This window comes from Nothoprocta perdicaria, unplaced genomic scaffold (assembly GCF_003342845.1).
Source record: "Nothoprocta perdicaria isolate Ctin4 unplaced genomic scaffold, notPer1 scaffold_43, whole genome shotgun sequence".
Classification (NCBI taxonomy): Eukaryota; Metazoa; Chordata; class Aves; order Tinamiformes; family Tinamidae; genus Nothoprocta; species Nothoprocta perdicaria.
The window spans coordinates 3222666-3238968 of NW_020455677.1; the positions used below are offsets into that span (position 1 = coordinate 3222666).

At 36.8% G+C, this 16303-nt stretch overlaps 1 protein-coding gene across 2 annotated transcripts in view; it reads right to left on the bottom strand.

Moving 5' to 3' along the window:
- The window catches only part of SRBD1 (S1 RNA binding domain 1), a 119212-nt gene that overhangs the window by 87800 nt on the left and 15109 nt on the right, over positions 1-16303 (bottom strand). For both annotated transcript variants that reach the window (XM_026046288.1, XM_026046289.1), the window contains exons 11-14: positions 12476-12579; positions 7615-7722; positions 1165-1322; positions 690-780 (exon numbers count right to left, since the gene is read on the bottom strand). In XM_026046288.1, coding sequence (XP_025902073.1) covers positions 690-780; positions 1165-1322; positions 7615-7722; positions 12476-12579 — 461 coding nt within the window. The remainder of the gene's footprint in view (positions 1-689; positions 781-1164; positions 1323-7614; positions 7723-12475; positions 12580-16303) is intronic.

Here is a 16303-nt window from a genome sequence, read left to right on the forward strand (position 1 = left end):
CAATCACAGTCCTCAAATCCTTTTAACCTCTTATTTCCTTAATCTGTTACATGTCACAAAAAAAAAAAAAAAGGGCATCACAATTTCAGTTCCTAAATATGAGCGTCATGGTTTACAACAGCTTGCAATGTTACTCTGAATGCCCGCAAACGGGCAGGCAGCCCCCAAAAGACCATGTTTAAAGGCTCTCTAATGCTTAAAGACAAGCCAGACCATGCAGTGGCAGTTCAGTAGCTCATTCAGTGGACCAGCTGTACGTCCACAGGGGATCCTAACACAGCTAATGACAATAACCCTGTAATCATCATCCCATTTGTGAGGGAGGACACAGCTCTATCTGGGCAAGATTTCTTTTGCTTAACAGAACTCTTCTGAAACCAAATGTGGCTTTTCAAAGCAGGCAAGCATTGGTCAGTGCTTTTATTTGGGAAGAGGAGCAAGGACGAGAGGTGGGGAGCCAAAGCTATTCCTTAGCCAAATGTTAATTTCTGCTCCTAAAAATGAAATAGATCAGAGTTTTACAGAGATCCATTCACATCATGCAGCTTTAGTCACAGTCCTCCTTTGATTTTACATTCTTTTAGTGGATACATAGCACAAAAACATGAAATAAGGCCTGAGCTACGCAGAAAAAAAAATCTATTAGATCCATTAAGAAAGAATAGTAAGTGGAAGTTTCCTTTACTTACTTGTACTGTAGAAGATGCCTCTTGATCTTCTCAGCTTCCCTAAATCCTTGACCAGAGTGCAAGTAGACGACATCAGTATGGAGTATCTGACCTARAACAACCACAGGCAGAGTCATTGATAAAAAGAGATCCATAAAGCTGTTTCCTATCTCCTGCTCAACTACTAATCTGATGATTCACAAACAAAGCTTTTAATATGTCACCCTTCCCTTTCATTTTTACATCCTATYATAAAAATAATTATGGTAGGGGAAGGACAGAAATGTTTTGGCTGTCAGAGTAAAACTGAGTTGACACTTTTCTAGGTCCCAGAAGATATATTCACATAACAAATAGTGAGCAGCTAGACACATTAAGCAAATAAAGCAAAATATATTATCAAAGAAAAACAGCCAAAAAAAAGAATTTGAACAACAGGAAGTCGTTAGCAAATAATATAATAATTTTTAAAATCTGTTTCAGAATTGACACTTACTGGTTGGCGAAATAATAGCCAACTTGCAGCCATGTTTGTAGCCAGGATCTACTCCCATCAAAGTACGACCCCTGACAGGGCTGGTCAGAAGCAACTGCCGAAGATTTCTTCCAAACATCATCACAGACTCTTTCTCTGCATCAGATGTTAGCTTTGATCTTAGAAGGATGAAAGCAGAAAACATTTTTCCTCCACTTAGCTTTCAAATACACTTTTGAATTGTTCCAAAGTTGTAAGCTTTTCCCAATAGGTCTTCATTACCTTCAAATGAACATACACTTTCAATAAAGTTTTTGACTTTTTTTTTTTTTTTTTATTTAATAAGGAAATAGTTATGACCAACTCATTCTGGTTCTGAAATAGTAGATGGATATTACAGGTATACTAAAAATACCCACAAGTCTTATAAAAGCGTGCAGACATACCAGTTCTAATAGAAACATCCTCTCATTATTACTTTGAGTGGAGAGCAGTTTCCTATCAAAGCTTTTATCTACTTGCAAAGAAAACTGGGTCTGAAAAAGGCAAAGGTTGAATTCATCATAATTTTCTCGTTTCAGAGAAATATCAGTTTAGGAGAAGGAATCATCACTTAAGACAGAAATGGACTAGAAAGAAACAAGAAGGCTCTATCCATTTAAATGAGTCATAGGGTATAAGCAAAAGACATCTGATCTAGGAATTCTATTATTTAGCCAGTATAACTGAAGTGCACTGATTCGGTATCACTCTTTGAGGGTATTTTGCTTGCTCAGTAAAATACAAACCAGAGGTCACAGCTCATTATATTCCCTGTCTTTCTCCTATGTTTTTCAGGAGAAGGACCAGAAGTGAGCCAGTGCCCCAAGGACTKACTTGGGTGGCTTTAACACTGTGCAGCGAGCACTCTCCTTTATGTGAGACAAACCATAGTTTTAAGTGAAGGTGTACAAGATGCATGATGTCTTATTTGGATCTCCAGTGACAGAATGACTAGAAAGGACAAGTATTTTTGCCACTGGATGACTTGTTATATAAGAAAGCAAAGGGACACAAGCGTGTATGGGACACAAGTATTCTTCATTACCTGTTTTGTTTTTGTTTTAAATGCAGATATTGATTTCCATTTTCAACTGAACTTGATGGTCAATAACTAGGATACTTAGGCAAACAAAAGCAGCCAGAACTTTAACATCATGTGTATCACTCCTTTCTTTTTACCCAGCACTGAAAGGAGTGGATATCTTCAGATGTGGGAGGACTAAAGATTAATTCGAGTGTGTCAAAGAGCCAGTCATATACCTAGCTTAGCTCCATCTCATTGCACAGTGGAAACGATGGATCTGGCAAGTCCTCCTCATTTCTCATCTCATGGCAACCTGTGGTAAAAGGTCTGTGTCTCTGACCTCCGAGTCATTCATGGTTTGGGTTATGCAGCTGTGGGTTCAGTGTCATCAGTGCCTATGAATCTGACAGCATTTTACATGCAGCTGGTTCTACAGCCTCCCTCACAGCCAGACCATAATGCCCATTCTGAAGGTCAGAGCAGCCAAGAGAAGAAAAAAGTATTTTAAAGAAAAAAGCAAACAGAAGAATGACTGAAAAAAACACAACAGGATTCAGGACCTATGGAGAAGTCTCAGAAACTTGAACACTTCACCCCTCTATCACACATACCATCCCCACCAGGTGTGCTAAATTYCAGTTTCATAACTTGTTAGCACTCAGTTGTTCTTTTCCACGGATTACTGGCAGAGCATTTTGTAAGGAATGTGCAAAAGGACAAGAAATTCCTTTACCACCTCCATTCCCTCCCCAAGCACACAGTTTCTGTATGGATTATACTAAATGAACACAAATATTTAGACCTAGAAGGTGAAAGGTAATTTGCATTCAGAGACTCCCTAGAAGTTCAAATGTCCTCTCAGCACCAAAGAACTAGTGCTCTGGATATCACCACCGCTAAAAACAAGAATATGTGAATGGCTGTGCTAATTTAGACAAGTATTCACTCTATCTCAATATCTCGTTTCCAATCATGACTAAGCACTATGGCTATAAGCATCTCTAGAAGAAACAGAAATAGCAGGAATAACAGCACAAACATACCTGTCCAATGAACTTATCCTAGTCACCAACTATTTTCAGCTCAGAACATTTTCTAAGCTTGGCATGGTTCATATCTCAAAAGTTCATAACACATCTTGTCCAGTTTCTAAGTGGCACTTGACCATGATCTCTACTGAAGTTCAGTTGCTATTTCCCTGTCTGGTCACCCAGTTTTGCAGTGTTCTTCCATAATGCATCATAGTGTGCTTCATTCTTGAAGAATTAAACTAATCTAAACCACCTTCTTCCACAGAGAGTCCAAAGAAATGAACTGGAGGAGGTTGGTTCAACCAGCAGCATGTGTGTGGAAATGAAGTTAATTGGACTGTRTCCAGGAACGGTTGAATGCTCTTGGACTGAAGACTCTGTGCAGAGAGACAGAGCCCAAATTTTGCCTTTCATCTGTCCCTGAAGAATGGGCTGCCCAAGGCCACAAGGCCAAGTCTTCCCACACAGCAATTTCACATCAGTCCACCTGTGAAGGGGGTCCCGCGCAGGAATTAAATTTGCCCCTCAACATATGCTATTAGTTACATGCACCTTATGGAAGTCGTGTTTAGAATTGGCAGGGATATACAGAAGCTTTTATAGCAACAGGAAATGTTACAGAAAGTGCCAGGTGCGTGGGGGGAATATAACGAATCTCCTTGCTATTACATAATATCCTGTCTTTTTAATTTCAAATATAGACTTCTCTCTTCTCTCTAACTGCCTCTCACTCAACACTTGAATCAAAAACATGATCTACTGTCCCAAGCACTGGCTCTTAATTCTAAGTTTTGGRGAGTCATTTGATACTTGAACAAATATCAAGCTACCTTGGACAACGTAATATCCTTTTCTTTTTCAGTGCACCACTGGCTTCATCCAAATGGCAAGATGCCCAGCTTTGTGTTTTTCCAATTTCTGACAATTCACATTAACATTACAGAGAYAGAAGGCAAAGGAAAATAGCAGTCCCCATCTTTAAACACAAGAATAATGATTATTTTGCAAAAAATAAAACGTTCCACACTCAGTTGCTATGGTTTGAAGAGTAATGACAAATTTCAGGCCCTTCTCTGAAAAGCTGAGAAGCACTCAGGCATCAGGTCACTAACAGCTATACTGCAAAAGCAGCAATTAACCTAAAGACTTCTACAGCTTCTATAAGCACTGTTAGAAGATTGCCTTTTCAAACTAAGATTTAGACTCCTCACTTCCATGTAAATCTGAGAGACAACCCTTTCCATGGAAAAATATCTGCAAACTAGCTTCAGGTGTGAAACAAGATATACAGCGAAATGTTTGCCTCTCCGCAGACAGAGAAAAAAGTATTCCCTTGGAGAAGGCATGGAAAATTAGGAAAGGATTATCCATTAAAAAATATGTCCATGCCACATCACTTGTATCAAATCCTGATGGAACTATTCCATAAGGTACTGCAACAAAATAAAATATATTCCAAAGTGCCAAAAGCAATACTGGACATTATTATACCAGATATGAGAAATAATGGTATCCGGCAGAGAGTGGAAGAAAGGAAATTAAACAATAAATAAGSTAAATGTCTTGCTGGCAAGTTTTATCCTTTTGATCACCAGAATTTTCAGTGCACTCTTGGAAACTTTCTGCTCCAGCATTTAATAATTAAAAAAAGGGCGGGGGGTGGAAATACTTAGGTTAAAAGGAGATATTAAGTACTTTAGCAGTCCTTTGCTAATAYTCTTAAGAAACAGTTTCTACCAGGAGAGAATAAAGAATAAAAGTAGGATAAGGGTTAAGTGGTCACGGGCCAGGAATACTACTGGCAGGTGTTTGACATTCCTCTCTATAGGAGATCTGTTTCAGGGCTCATCCCACATCACATCATTCCTGGGTCTTTCCTGACTAGATACTGCCCACAGTGCCAAGTTATCACAAAGAATAAAACATAGCAGATATTGACTCCTTGGAACAGGCAACGAGCTTTGTTTTCATTTCATYTGAGCTTTGTATTCTTTTCATTTGTGAGCTACATCCAGGAAGAAAGCAAAGAACTTCAAAACAAAAAGAAACTCAGAAAACGCAGCAATAATGGACCTTGCAAATAAGTGACCAGCAACTCCTTAGTGTAATGAAAAAAACCACTTCAAATTGAATTCAAATTTAAAAAAAATTGAAAGAAGGAAAATGTATTGACCAAAACAAACTTGTGTAGCAACAATGAGGCCAAAACACAAAAGCAGCAGCTTGTAGAGCCGTTATCTCCCCCTTATTCCCGATGAAGCCAAACACCACTAAAAAGGCAAATCTTTTCCCTAAAAGCATCTGATGCCACACACATTAGACAGAAGGTAGCACTTGGACTCACTGTCATGAAATATTCAGTATTTTGGGTAAACAGGGATCCTGTCACTTCCCCTATATAGCCACACGCACTAAGGTCACAAGCAAGAACCATCTCAACTCTTCCAAAATCTCTGCAGTCCACGATAGCTAGAGCCAGCCTCACCATTAGGATGACCCATCAAGGCAGCCAAAGCAACCGCTCCTGCAAAGTATTGCACAAACACAGCATGTTGTAGTGAAACAACCTGAAGGCCATTAGAAGCATCTAATGTTCGAAATGTCAGCTGTCCCAGCCGAGCRCGCTCGTGAAAGCGAGTGCCAGGAGCAGGTACCAGGGTGCTCTGCCTGAAGCTGAAACGTTAACGCTTTGGGGAGCTTCTCTTGCACTCGTAACACAAACCACCACACTGTTAGCCAGCCTCCCAACGCTCCTGCCAGATGTTCTGGAGGAAAGAAAAGGCCTCTTCTTACCTAAGGAGAAACAGAGCTGATATTATCTTAGCTACTAAGTTGAATTTGGAGGTTCCGGGGGGGRRRAAAAAAAAGTGACAAAACAGATAAGAAAGTGGTAGCAGGACTGTGCTTGGCAACTCTCTCAGAAGGAAGATCTTGTTACTTTGGTCTTCTCAGCTTCCTGTCTTATGGAATATGGGAAGTGCTGCCATATTACAGCACAGCCAYGAGACAGTTTGTTAGGGCTAGTTTTATAGCACTGCATTTTCCTTTTGACATTTAATGGAAGCTTCATCCATACGTCCCTGAAGAGAAAATATGCTCCCTCAGAGTATATAAAGGAATTGCTCTTATGCAGTAATTTATCTTAAGAAATGTAGTAACAGTATTATTTCCATTTTAGAGAAGATATATCTTCAGCATATGGTTTTAAGTGTTTCAGCTAAAGTCATATAATAAAACAAGAACATTTCCAAGATCTTTTTCCAAAAGCCTCTTGCCTTAGAATTTCTTAGGTACTGGTTACCTAGCTGAACAAGAAAAAATCCCAATCTTGTGACAATATAAACAAATCCAACCAATGCACATGAAGCCTTGTCAATACAAACAATAAATGTGGGGTTTTTTTTCCTCCTCACAAAGAGACTATCCATGAAGGAAATTTCATATGCAAATTAAGTCAGACACCATCTCATGAGAAATATAATCCTTTTAGAAAGTAGATTTTTGACAAAGTTGATAATTTCATAAAGGAGCATATGTTTTAACTCCTCCACTTCACCATGCAGATGCACTATTTAATGTTACTTTGACACTGAGGTTTATATTTCCTCTACATTTAGAGAAAGTAATATTAAACATCTTATTTGTGGCACTTCATCTAATGACACTGTTACTACATTATGCCTATAAGTAAGATTACTGAATTCTCTAGAGATGTTACAATATCCATGGAAGGGCATCAGACTAACATTCTGGCATTATATTTATCATGAAATGGAGATAACAAATACAAGGGACACTTTCAGCCCCTGCAGTTGCTCTATCAGTTCCTTGCAGGCAGGTAGAAGAAATGGAGCCAGAACAGTGCCACGGACACTCTTGCAGTGACAGGAGCAGATCCTGGGAAACTCAGTGACATAATGGCTAATRCTAATATGAGGATAATGATGCAATTGGAATGCAGCTCTAAACTGCACTTCATTAGACAGATGTACTGTCAATAACACAAGAACTCATAAGCACCTCTTCTCCAGTAGCCAGAGATCAGGTGTTTGTCCCAGGTTAGTAACACAAAAAAGTAGAATATGGACTGTGAAAGGGTGGGGATGTGGCAGTCAGTAAACGGAACATATTCTAAAAATATCAAACTTGTATATACTTGTTATACTGTGTCTTCACAGAAATAATTTCTTTACCTCAGTCCAAACTGGACAGGGACCCAGAAGGAATCTATAGTACCAAGACTACACGGTTCGTTTCTTGGGAAAACATACACTGCCAAAAACATACTGATATTTTCAAATATCTGAAATTCTAATAAAAGGCACGGAGGGGTTAAGAAATCAATAAGAAAATAAACATTAATTCTGCACTTACCTGAATTCTCTACAGAGGAGAGGATATATAAGGCGCTTATATGCATCCTCTACTGAATTCTGCAGAATCCTCATTAACTCTGGTTTTACAAAGTGTTTTGGTCGCCATCTGTATGCCAATAAAGAAACATACGTTTTAAGCACACATACAAAAATCTCAGGTAAAAAGGGGTTTTTTCCCAAAGAAGTTTTCCACATTAAGCATTACAATGTAATGCTCTATAAATAGCAGATTTACTACAGCTTTTACATAATGAAATCATAGGTTCAATTGTGAACAGAATCACACATTAATGTGGTCCTTGTTTTACTCTTAAGCAGGGTACAAGGCCTATTTTGTTTAGATACTAGAGCCCAAATAATGATTTATGTTTTACAGAAAATTCAAGAACCATAAGTTAAATCTCACTCTTCACTTACAGAAATCAAAACTAACCACAACTGAATGAAGTTGATTCCACATTACCATTACATTTCTCTTAAATGCTATTTCTTGACACTTAAAAAAATGATCCAACATCCTCTGCCAACCTCACTGAAGTCCACACAGAAATTCAAGTGCTAAAATAATGTCAAATAATGAATGCAAKCCAAATAGAGCCTCTATTCAATTTGACAATGAAAATTATCAATTTTGCAGCAGTACCGGTTCAAAAAATTTTTGCAAATTATGTTTTTTCTTTCACCTTTAACAGATATATTTAAAACATAAACAATACTCTAGTAAAAGGCAAAACAAAATTTAAAAAATACCAAAAAACTTAGCATATTCTAAACCAAAGGCTTTTGAGCATTCCCTTCTTAAAAGACAATGTGCACAGTCACCAGGGCCACGATGACATTTACTTAGATTTTGTTCTTGGTTTCTAAATTCCCCAGAATGGAGATCCCCGCACCCCAACAGCCTTTTTATCATTTTCAACAGTATTGTGGCAGGGAGGAAAGCCCCTGAACAACTTTTTATTTTTTGATCTATCTGGGTAACTTCTGTGAGGCTTGGTTAAAACATGACATGACAGAATTATGGTGCAGGCCCAGGCAAAAACAGGTCTGAATTTCACCCTTGGCTGTTTGCTTGTACTCAGCTCAGAAATAAGGCAAATCCTAAACTGTTCCTGAAAGTTGAACTGAATCCTAAACTGAAAGCTGTCCAGAGAGCTTTTATTTTTTTACAGGGATCTACAATTTCCAGTAACACCTTTTACTTCTATAAATGTCTGGATATATAATAGTAGAGAAATGCATGATCGAGTCAGCCCTGGGTTTAATGCACACAGACATGGCAGCATAATTAAGCTTACCCAGTTAGTTTTACAACTTCCAGAACTCTGAGTGCTTAGCCACATGACCTCACTGCTTCACTAAGAGCTTTTGCTAATAGTTCTGTTATACCTGCTTGTAACTGGAGACTTTTTCCATCCCTCTGAAAACCACCAGAAACTCTAATTCCCCTTATTGTCACACAATCCTGTAAACATGAAATTTTCACAAGTGTGAAGTTTAACTCGATTCCCCCTGGAAGTATCCTCAGCATATATAGGCATTACTTTGGAAAGCAGTTCCCCTCTCTCCTCCACCCATTAAAGCTGCTTAGCAAAGCTTTTCTCAGCACATGGGTTATCACAGCATGTATTTTTACCTGTCTATATAGAATTAGAAGCAACTCAGACAAAATCCTGTTATAAATACCTAAAGTGCTATAAAATCAGTTTTAGGCATATCACAAAACTAAGACTACCCAAATAAAGTTAATTCATAGCAAATATTGTGTTTTTCCTCATTCCAGTACTTCATGAAGACAGAGAAAAATCCATATTGTTTTGAAAAGCAAAGCACAAGCATTTTTGTACACCTTCAAATATCATCTAAACCWAGTTAAACTTCTCCCTAAGAGGAAATTTGTAATTATTTTACAAAGAACCAACTTCTAAAATGCTTTAAAGGCATYCCCATTTAGAGAAGCTTCATATAAATAGTATCACCTTCATCAGCCCTCTAAGAACACATGCTTGGAACATGGACCATGATAAACCTAAGTGACTTTGTATACTAATACATACACAAGTGATGATATATTATACATCAAAAGATTTTATACAGCCCAGATTAAGAACTACTATTAATTAATGACTGATCCAAGAAGAGTACAGCCAGTCATTGAGAGCTGAATTACAAAAAGCAGGGCATTAATTTGKTTTCCTCCAAGCCATTATATGAAAGTTATACTAAATTGCTGGCCACCTATTAAATATCCCTTTAAAGCCTTATAGCACTTTACACAGAATCTGAAAATTGTCCAGAAACTGCTGTGAAATCATTTTTAAGGATGTTTCCCCCCTCTTGCAAAGCCTTCAGTCTWACAAGCAGCCAAGCGGTTCCTCTTCTGGCTGCTTCTCGCTGCTCTTTTCTCCACGTCCCAGTTCACCACCAAATCTTTGGGACCAGAGCAGTCCTAGTGCTAACAGAGTTATGTATGCTGTCAAACCACAGGGRCGTCATTTTCTATAAAAAAAATACATTTTATCCCTATCTGTGGTGTCAGGTTTAAGGATATCCAGTCCACATGAGTTTTCAGCACAGATCATGAATTCAAAGAAAATTTAAATGCTATTACAGGTGTCAAAATACATACTGGACTTGCAAGGAAATCACAAGCCTTCTTAGAGGCAGCTACATAGAGTTCAGCACAGTAATGAAGAATTCTAGGGTTCAAAATCCATTCAGGAGCATTTAATGCTAAAAAACAGGCCTCGGGAGAGCAATTTAAGGGAGTATATCCATTACTGATTCAATAGGCAGTAGGTGATACCGTCTTGTGGCTAAGAGACTGGCCAAACTCTCCAGCTAGGTGGTATTTCTGGTTCTGCAACTGATTTTGCTTGTGACCTTGAGCAAATTAGTTAATACCTTCCTCAAGTTGCAAACTCCTTATCCCAGGAAAATATGATTGACCTTCTSTTCTACCCAGTAAGCCAAAACAATAAAAATAATCCTTGGTAGTGATTTCCAAGCTTCTAAGGCAGAGTACACATTCAGCAGGAAATATCTGTCAATTTAGTAACTCTGTTCTCAGCCATTTAACAAGCAAAATGAGAATTTGCCATAGACATTAATCCATCAAGATGTGCTAAAATGATTCCTTCCAAAATTTTTTGATGGAGGAAAAGTTGCCCCCAAATATTAAAACTTATGATAATATGTAGCCTCATGAACACTWAGGATTAACAAACAGTTCCATTTCCATGCTCAATATTCTTTTCAGCTCAGGATGACTCTCAAAATTGTAATTAACCAAAAATATCGCCATTTACATCCCACTTTCATTTGTGTAGCCATGGCAAGCTGTTCCAACAGCTGTGGCTCAAGGTGCTTCCAACTTCTGTCACAGATACAGTAAAAGCAAGACTGAAGGATATTTCTTGCCTACAAAATATAAAATGTCAAGGCAGGGAAAAAGCTTTCTATTACACACACTAAAACTCAAATGAGACTTAAAGTGCTTTTATGAAGCCTGTTACTTCCCTGAGAAGTGATCTACTGCTACACTCAGATCACACTTATTTGGCCAAGAAACATTTTAATTCTTTCAGGGTTTCCATACCGAAAGGGGATCTATTGATTTTCTACAGAGWAGTAGTACATTTTTTAGCTATATTCCTTTCTTGGAATCAGTAAAAACCAAAAAAAAAAAAGGTTAAAATAGTATCACACCTTATAATTTAAATATTACAGAACAACATTTTCCCAACTACTTGCCTTCCTGGGTTAACTGAATTTTAAGATGGAAATGTAAGTATGACATTGAAGTATGTAAGTATGACATTTGAAGACATTCTCATAGGAATATCAACCAYCTCAAGTCATCAAAAACAAGAAATCTTTTATATGTACAAGCAAAATACATGAAGTTTGTATAATAATATTCTTAAAGGGGGACAAAATCCAATTTCCAATAAAAAGACTAATATACTGAACAAAATATTGAACTAAATAACCTATACTTAAACTTAATGTATTGCAACAGAATCTCAAAGAGCTTTGCATCACTCGAGAAGACTTAGTACAAGCCTAAAAAAGCAACTTGCCAGAGCAAATGAGTGAGAAATAAAGGACCATCCAATATTTGCAGCCCATTTTTTTTGGCATAACCAGAGATCACAAGGCACAAATTCAGCTCATATAAAGATGGCAGACACGGGTTGAAGACAATCATACTTGCATTTTGCACATAAAGCCTTTTTCCCTTTTTTGGGGGGGGGGTTATAAAACAAACTAGCAAAAATGAACAAAAAAAGAATCAATGAGTATTTATCCCCCAAGCTCATAACTATGAGTTCTAAACTACTATGTAGTGGTGGATTTGAAAGGCTTTTTTTTTTTTTTTCAATTTTATTTGAAATGACATTTTTTCCAATTTTATCTGATGTTATGAAGAGTGCCACCTTTCAACACTAAACAGATATATAAAATTATTTTTAAAATGGAGAAATATAATCCTTCCTGTTAGGGCCCGCTGCATGCAATGCATATTGTAACTTCAAAATATASCCACGTTTTCCACATTTTATCAAGCCTTCACATATTTTTAAAAGTTCATTTGATTAACGAATGGTGCCAGCCTTCCCAACACATGGCCAAGAGCATCGTTTTTTAGTGTAATGCTGCAGCAGGTGGAAAGAGAGAATTCAATTAGTAATTGGCTAATTCTTATCTAATCTAATAAATATCTGCTTGAATCATTCTCTTAATCTAAGACGACATGTGAGGTATGTTTCAGTATGTGGCTGTTCATGCTGCGCAGKGGGGCTGGGAGGAAGGACACAGGGAAAAGGATTTCTACAAGAATATTCATCTATGCAGACCTTTCATTGACACACCACCAACGGAATTCATTCTTCACCCCGTCAGGAATGTTGACCTTCACTGTCAGGATCTTCAGATTTTCCCCTCGGTTAATGGCCAGAATCTGAGTGCAAACATAAATGGCAGAGACAGATGACACACAAAATATCCAAAAGATAAACTTATCAACATTTGTGGACGCACTTGCTTGACGTTCTGTAGCAAATCACAATGGTGGTGCAGTAAACCACCTCACAAAGTACTAGCATATACAGATAACATCCACAATTTAAACACAGATTAAATCATGCTGCAGCACAACATGGCATGCATTGTCCCTGCAGTCTGCCGTCCCAAAACCCAGTTTATCTTACACACAAGCCCACATGAATTTAGTTGCCAAAATAACCTTATTTAATAACCCAAATTATAACTCAAAAAATTAATTGAAAAGTGATTTCAATCATAATTAGAGATCACCTATGGTGAGAAAGTTTTTTCTATGCTTCAGGTTTCATTTTGCTTCCCAACAGCCAATTCAAATTTAAAATGAATTATGAAACAGAACATGGGACGCTATGGTAATCRGCTTAATTTGTAAGAGGATGAGTTCTTGATGATTTAAATGCAGTTCACAAATAGCTGAAATTATTGCAGATACATCTTTAAATTAATATTAATACTCCAGCCTTAAAATGTATGCACATATTTCAGGCACACTCTTGTGGGTATAAATGCATATTCATGAGTTGGACACAAATCTCTTTGCACAAGTGCTATCTGAATAAAAARGTCTATTTTAAATAGACATTTATAACTATTAATTTAAAACCAGATCCAGAGTGTAAAATGGCAGATACTGAGAGTTCCCTATTAGACTAATCCCACTATGAAGACAATGAATGTTCACCTGAAGCAGACTTKACAATATGTTTTAAAAAGACAGATAATAAAGACACTAAAGCCTTTTAGAAAACAGAACACATGTTAGAAACARCTAGAAATAAAACACAGCTTTTTAGACATCATTTTTCTTTCCAAAATTCCTTGAAGTGCAGAAATCATTAAAAAATGCTAAAAGTTGATATTCCTGTATTACTACACATGTTGCTGTATGTAACAGGCCCTAAGCACTGTCACAACAGAGCATTCTGTGTCAATCATGAACTTTAATTCAATCACTAGCTAACTCAGACATGTCACATATGTTAAATACAATGGTTTAAAATGACTCCAGGACATAGTACCAATTTATATTCCTCAGCTTTACTGCTCTTGTGACATACCAGGCCTGACATATCATTGAACAACAAAGCTAATAATAAAAATTGCATGTGAAATATTATAGCATCAGGTACCTTCATTGCCAAAGCAAATGTTTTCATGTAGAGATTAGAAAGACATATTTTAACAAATCAAATGCTCTCATGTTTATTCTGATTTTATTAAAAAAGAGCTAAATGTCAAGCTAAAACAAAATCAAAATGAGGTTCAGGAAAATGAATGTATCTGATAGAATTATGTTGTCATCATTCACTACACTGTTAGTGGGGTCAATATTTGCATCACATTTTATTTACAGGCAACTAATCTGCAGAACGTTGCATGCAGCCAACCTTAAAAGAAAGTACCTCACCAGCAAATATTGTTAACACCTTTATTCTTAAGCAGCCTATCTTATTCTGAATGACATGAATGGAGAAGAATTACAATCCAGGAAATATTCCATTAAAAATAAAAATAATAATAAAGAGTAGCTAGTCCATTTTTCCTCTAAAGGAAATGCTGGTACTTGTTATTTAAGTAACATGGAAATGGATACAGAGTAGTCTTCTGGGTTCAGAGAAAGGCAAATCTGAAACCTTRAGCAAACCTGAAACAGATCTAGCTGAGAGCCAGTGAAAAAGTAGTTACTTAAAAAGAAAGCAAGAACAACAATCTGTCCTATTTCACTTAAGAAATCTTATTTTCCTTTATCAAACAAAACCCTTATTACGCCACACATCTTTATGTTGCAGACTTGCTGAATAAATTTTGCATATTTTGCCATTTACATTTTGATTTTTTTTTTTTTAAATCAGATTGAAAAGAGAGCATTTGCCTTCAACAACACAGGTTACGAACAAATCCGTTTCCTCCCACCAACCCAATCTTCTCCCAACAGAGGRACACCACGTGGAGGAAGCACACAAATACTGCACTCTTGTATTTGTAGAGCGCCAATACAGACAGGTACACCCCAAAAGCATCCAGTTGGGTTCTCTTCACTGTCAAAGMAAGGAATGAAGTTGAACCTCTTGCCAGCAAAAACATTTCAGCAGAAGAGACCCACAATACAGTCAAATCGATTGATTATGGCAAAATATGGACTCGGGTTTTCTTTAAACAAACAGGTTTTCCCTTATTCAGGTTCAATTTAACCTTTYCACTCAGAAAACCTGATTTCATTTCTCGTGGTCATTTATTTCATGGCATATCTAAATGCAAAAAAAGACACCTTTTATTAAACCTGAACAACAGCACATGCAATGGCAGCTTACTGGCTCATCGTTATACTTTTCTTAATACAAACTGCCAAGCAAACTCATGATTAAAAAAGTCTGGTCATAAAGATACAGTTTATTATCTTACACACAAAAAGAGRGTTTACTCTTACTGCCTGTAGTTACACATAAAAATACAGCAGAATTAAAGTTGTATACAGACCTGTATCTTGTGAAAAGTACTTGACCAAGTATGCAGAACTATCTTCTCTACACCACATATTCTATATGCTAACAGTAAAGAGAATATAAACCATTTTTATCTATTAATAAAAAAGTATATGCACCACATTGAGCCTCAGTACATATGTAACTTCAAAATCAATGGTATAATATGAAAGTTGTGTTTCTTTTAATAAACAGAATAAGATTTGATAAAGGCTCTCAGTGACCATTTTCAGTATGGCATTTTATCTGTAAAAATAAGTACAGTCCTTTCTGYGAAAGTTTGTAAAGAGGTGATTTCAAGATGTTTTCCACTTTCCCATCTAGCTAAATATATGAAGAACACTCATCTATGAGCGGTCACCAAAGCATTAGAAAACATCTTCAAAATAATCAGTTTTACAGATTATGCAAAACATGTTTGGGTGCATAGTCCTGAARAGTTAGAGATTTTTGAAAATTCCTCCTTAAATTTGCGACTTCTCTAGGAATCCTGACCCAAAGTAGATGAATTCTTAACTTCTTAAACACTCAAAGCATCAAAAGCATCAAAAACTCAAAGCATCTCCAATAAAACACACTTATGCGGCTTTGTGAATACCAAGTGTTTTCACCTAAGACTTTGCAGAAAAGTGTTAAAAAATAAGACTGTAACCAAGAAAATAAAAGTGAAAGATTGATCATAGCAGGATAGTGGTGCAATATTCCAGTCTACATTTAAGAAAAAGAACAAATAAAGCACATTTTCCTTTCCTTATTCCAGCAAAGGCAAAAATAAAAAAAAAAATTAACGAAAATAACAAAATGACAAAGGTACTACATTTTGAGAATATTAGGAACTTAAATGGCAAACTGTAGGCCAGAAATTATTATAACACAGATTTATTTCTTGACTAACACAAAAAAAGGCCCTGAAACTTGACCAAAGCACAAATTTGTGCCTCGGAGATTAACAATTGAGAAGAGTTAAATACAGCAGAACAAGTAATAGTAGTTATATACAGAAGATGAAAGACAACCACTAACCACTAACAGTGCAGAAGACACCAACTTATAACAGGACTATTTGTTCAAAGCACAGTAGTTATTTTACTGGSCATGAAGCATTAAGTTTAGTGTCTAACAAAAACCAAAGACCCT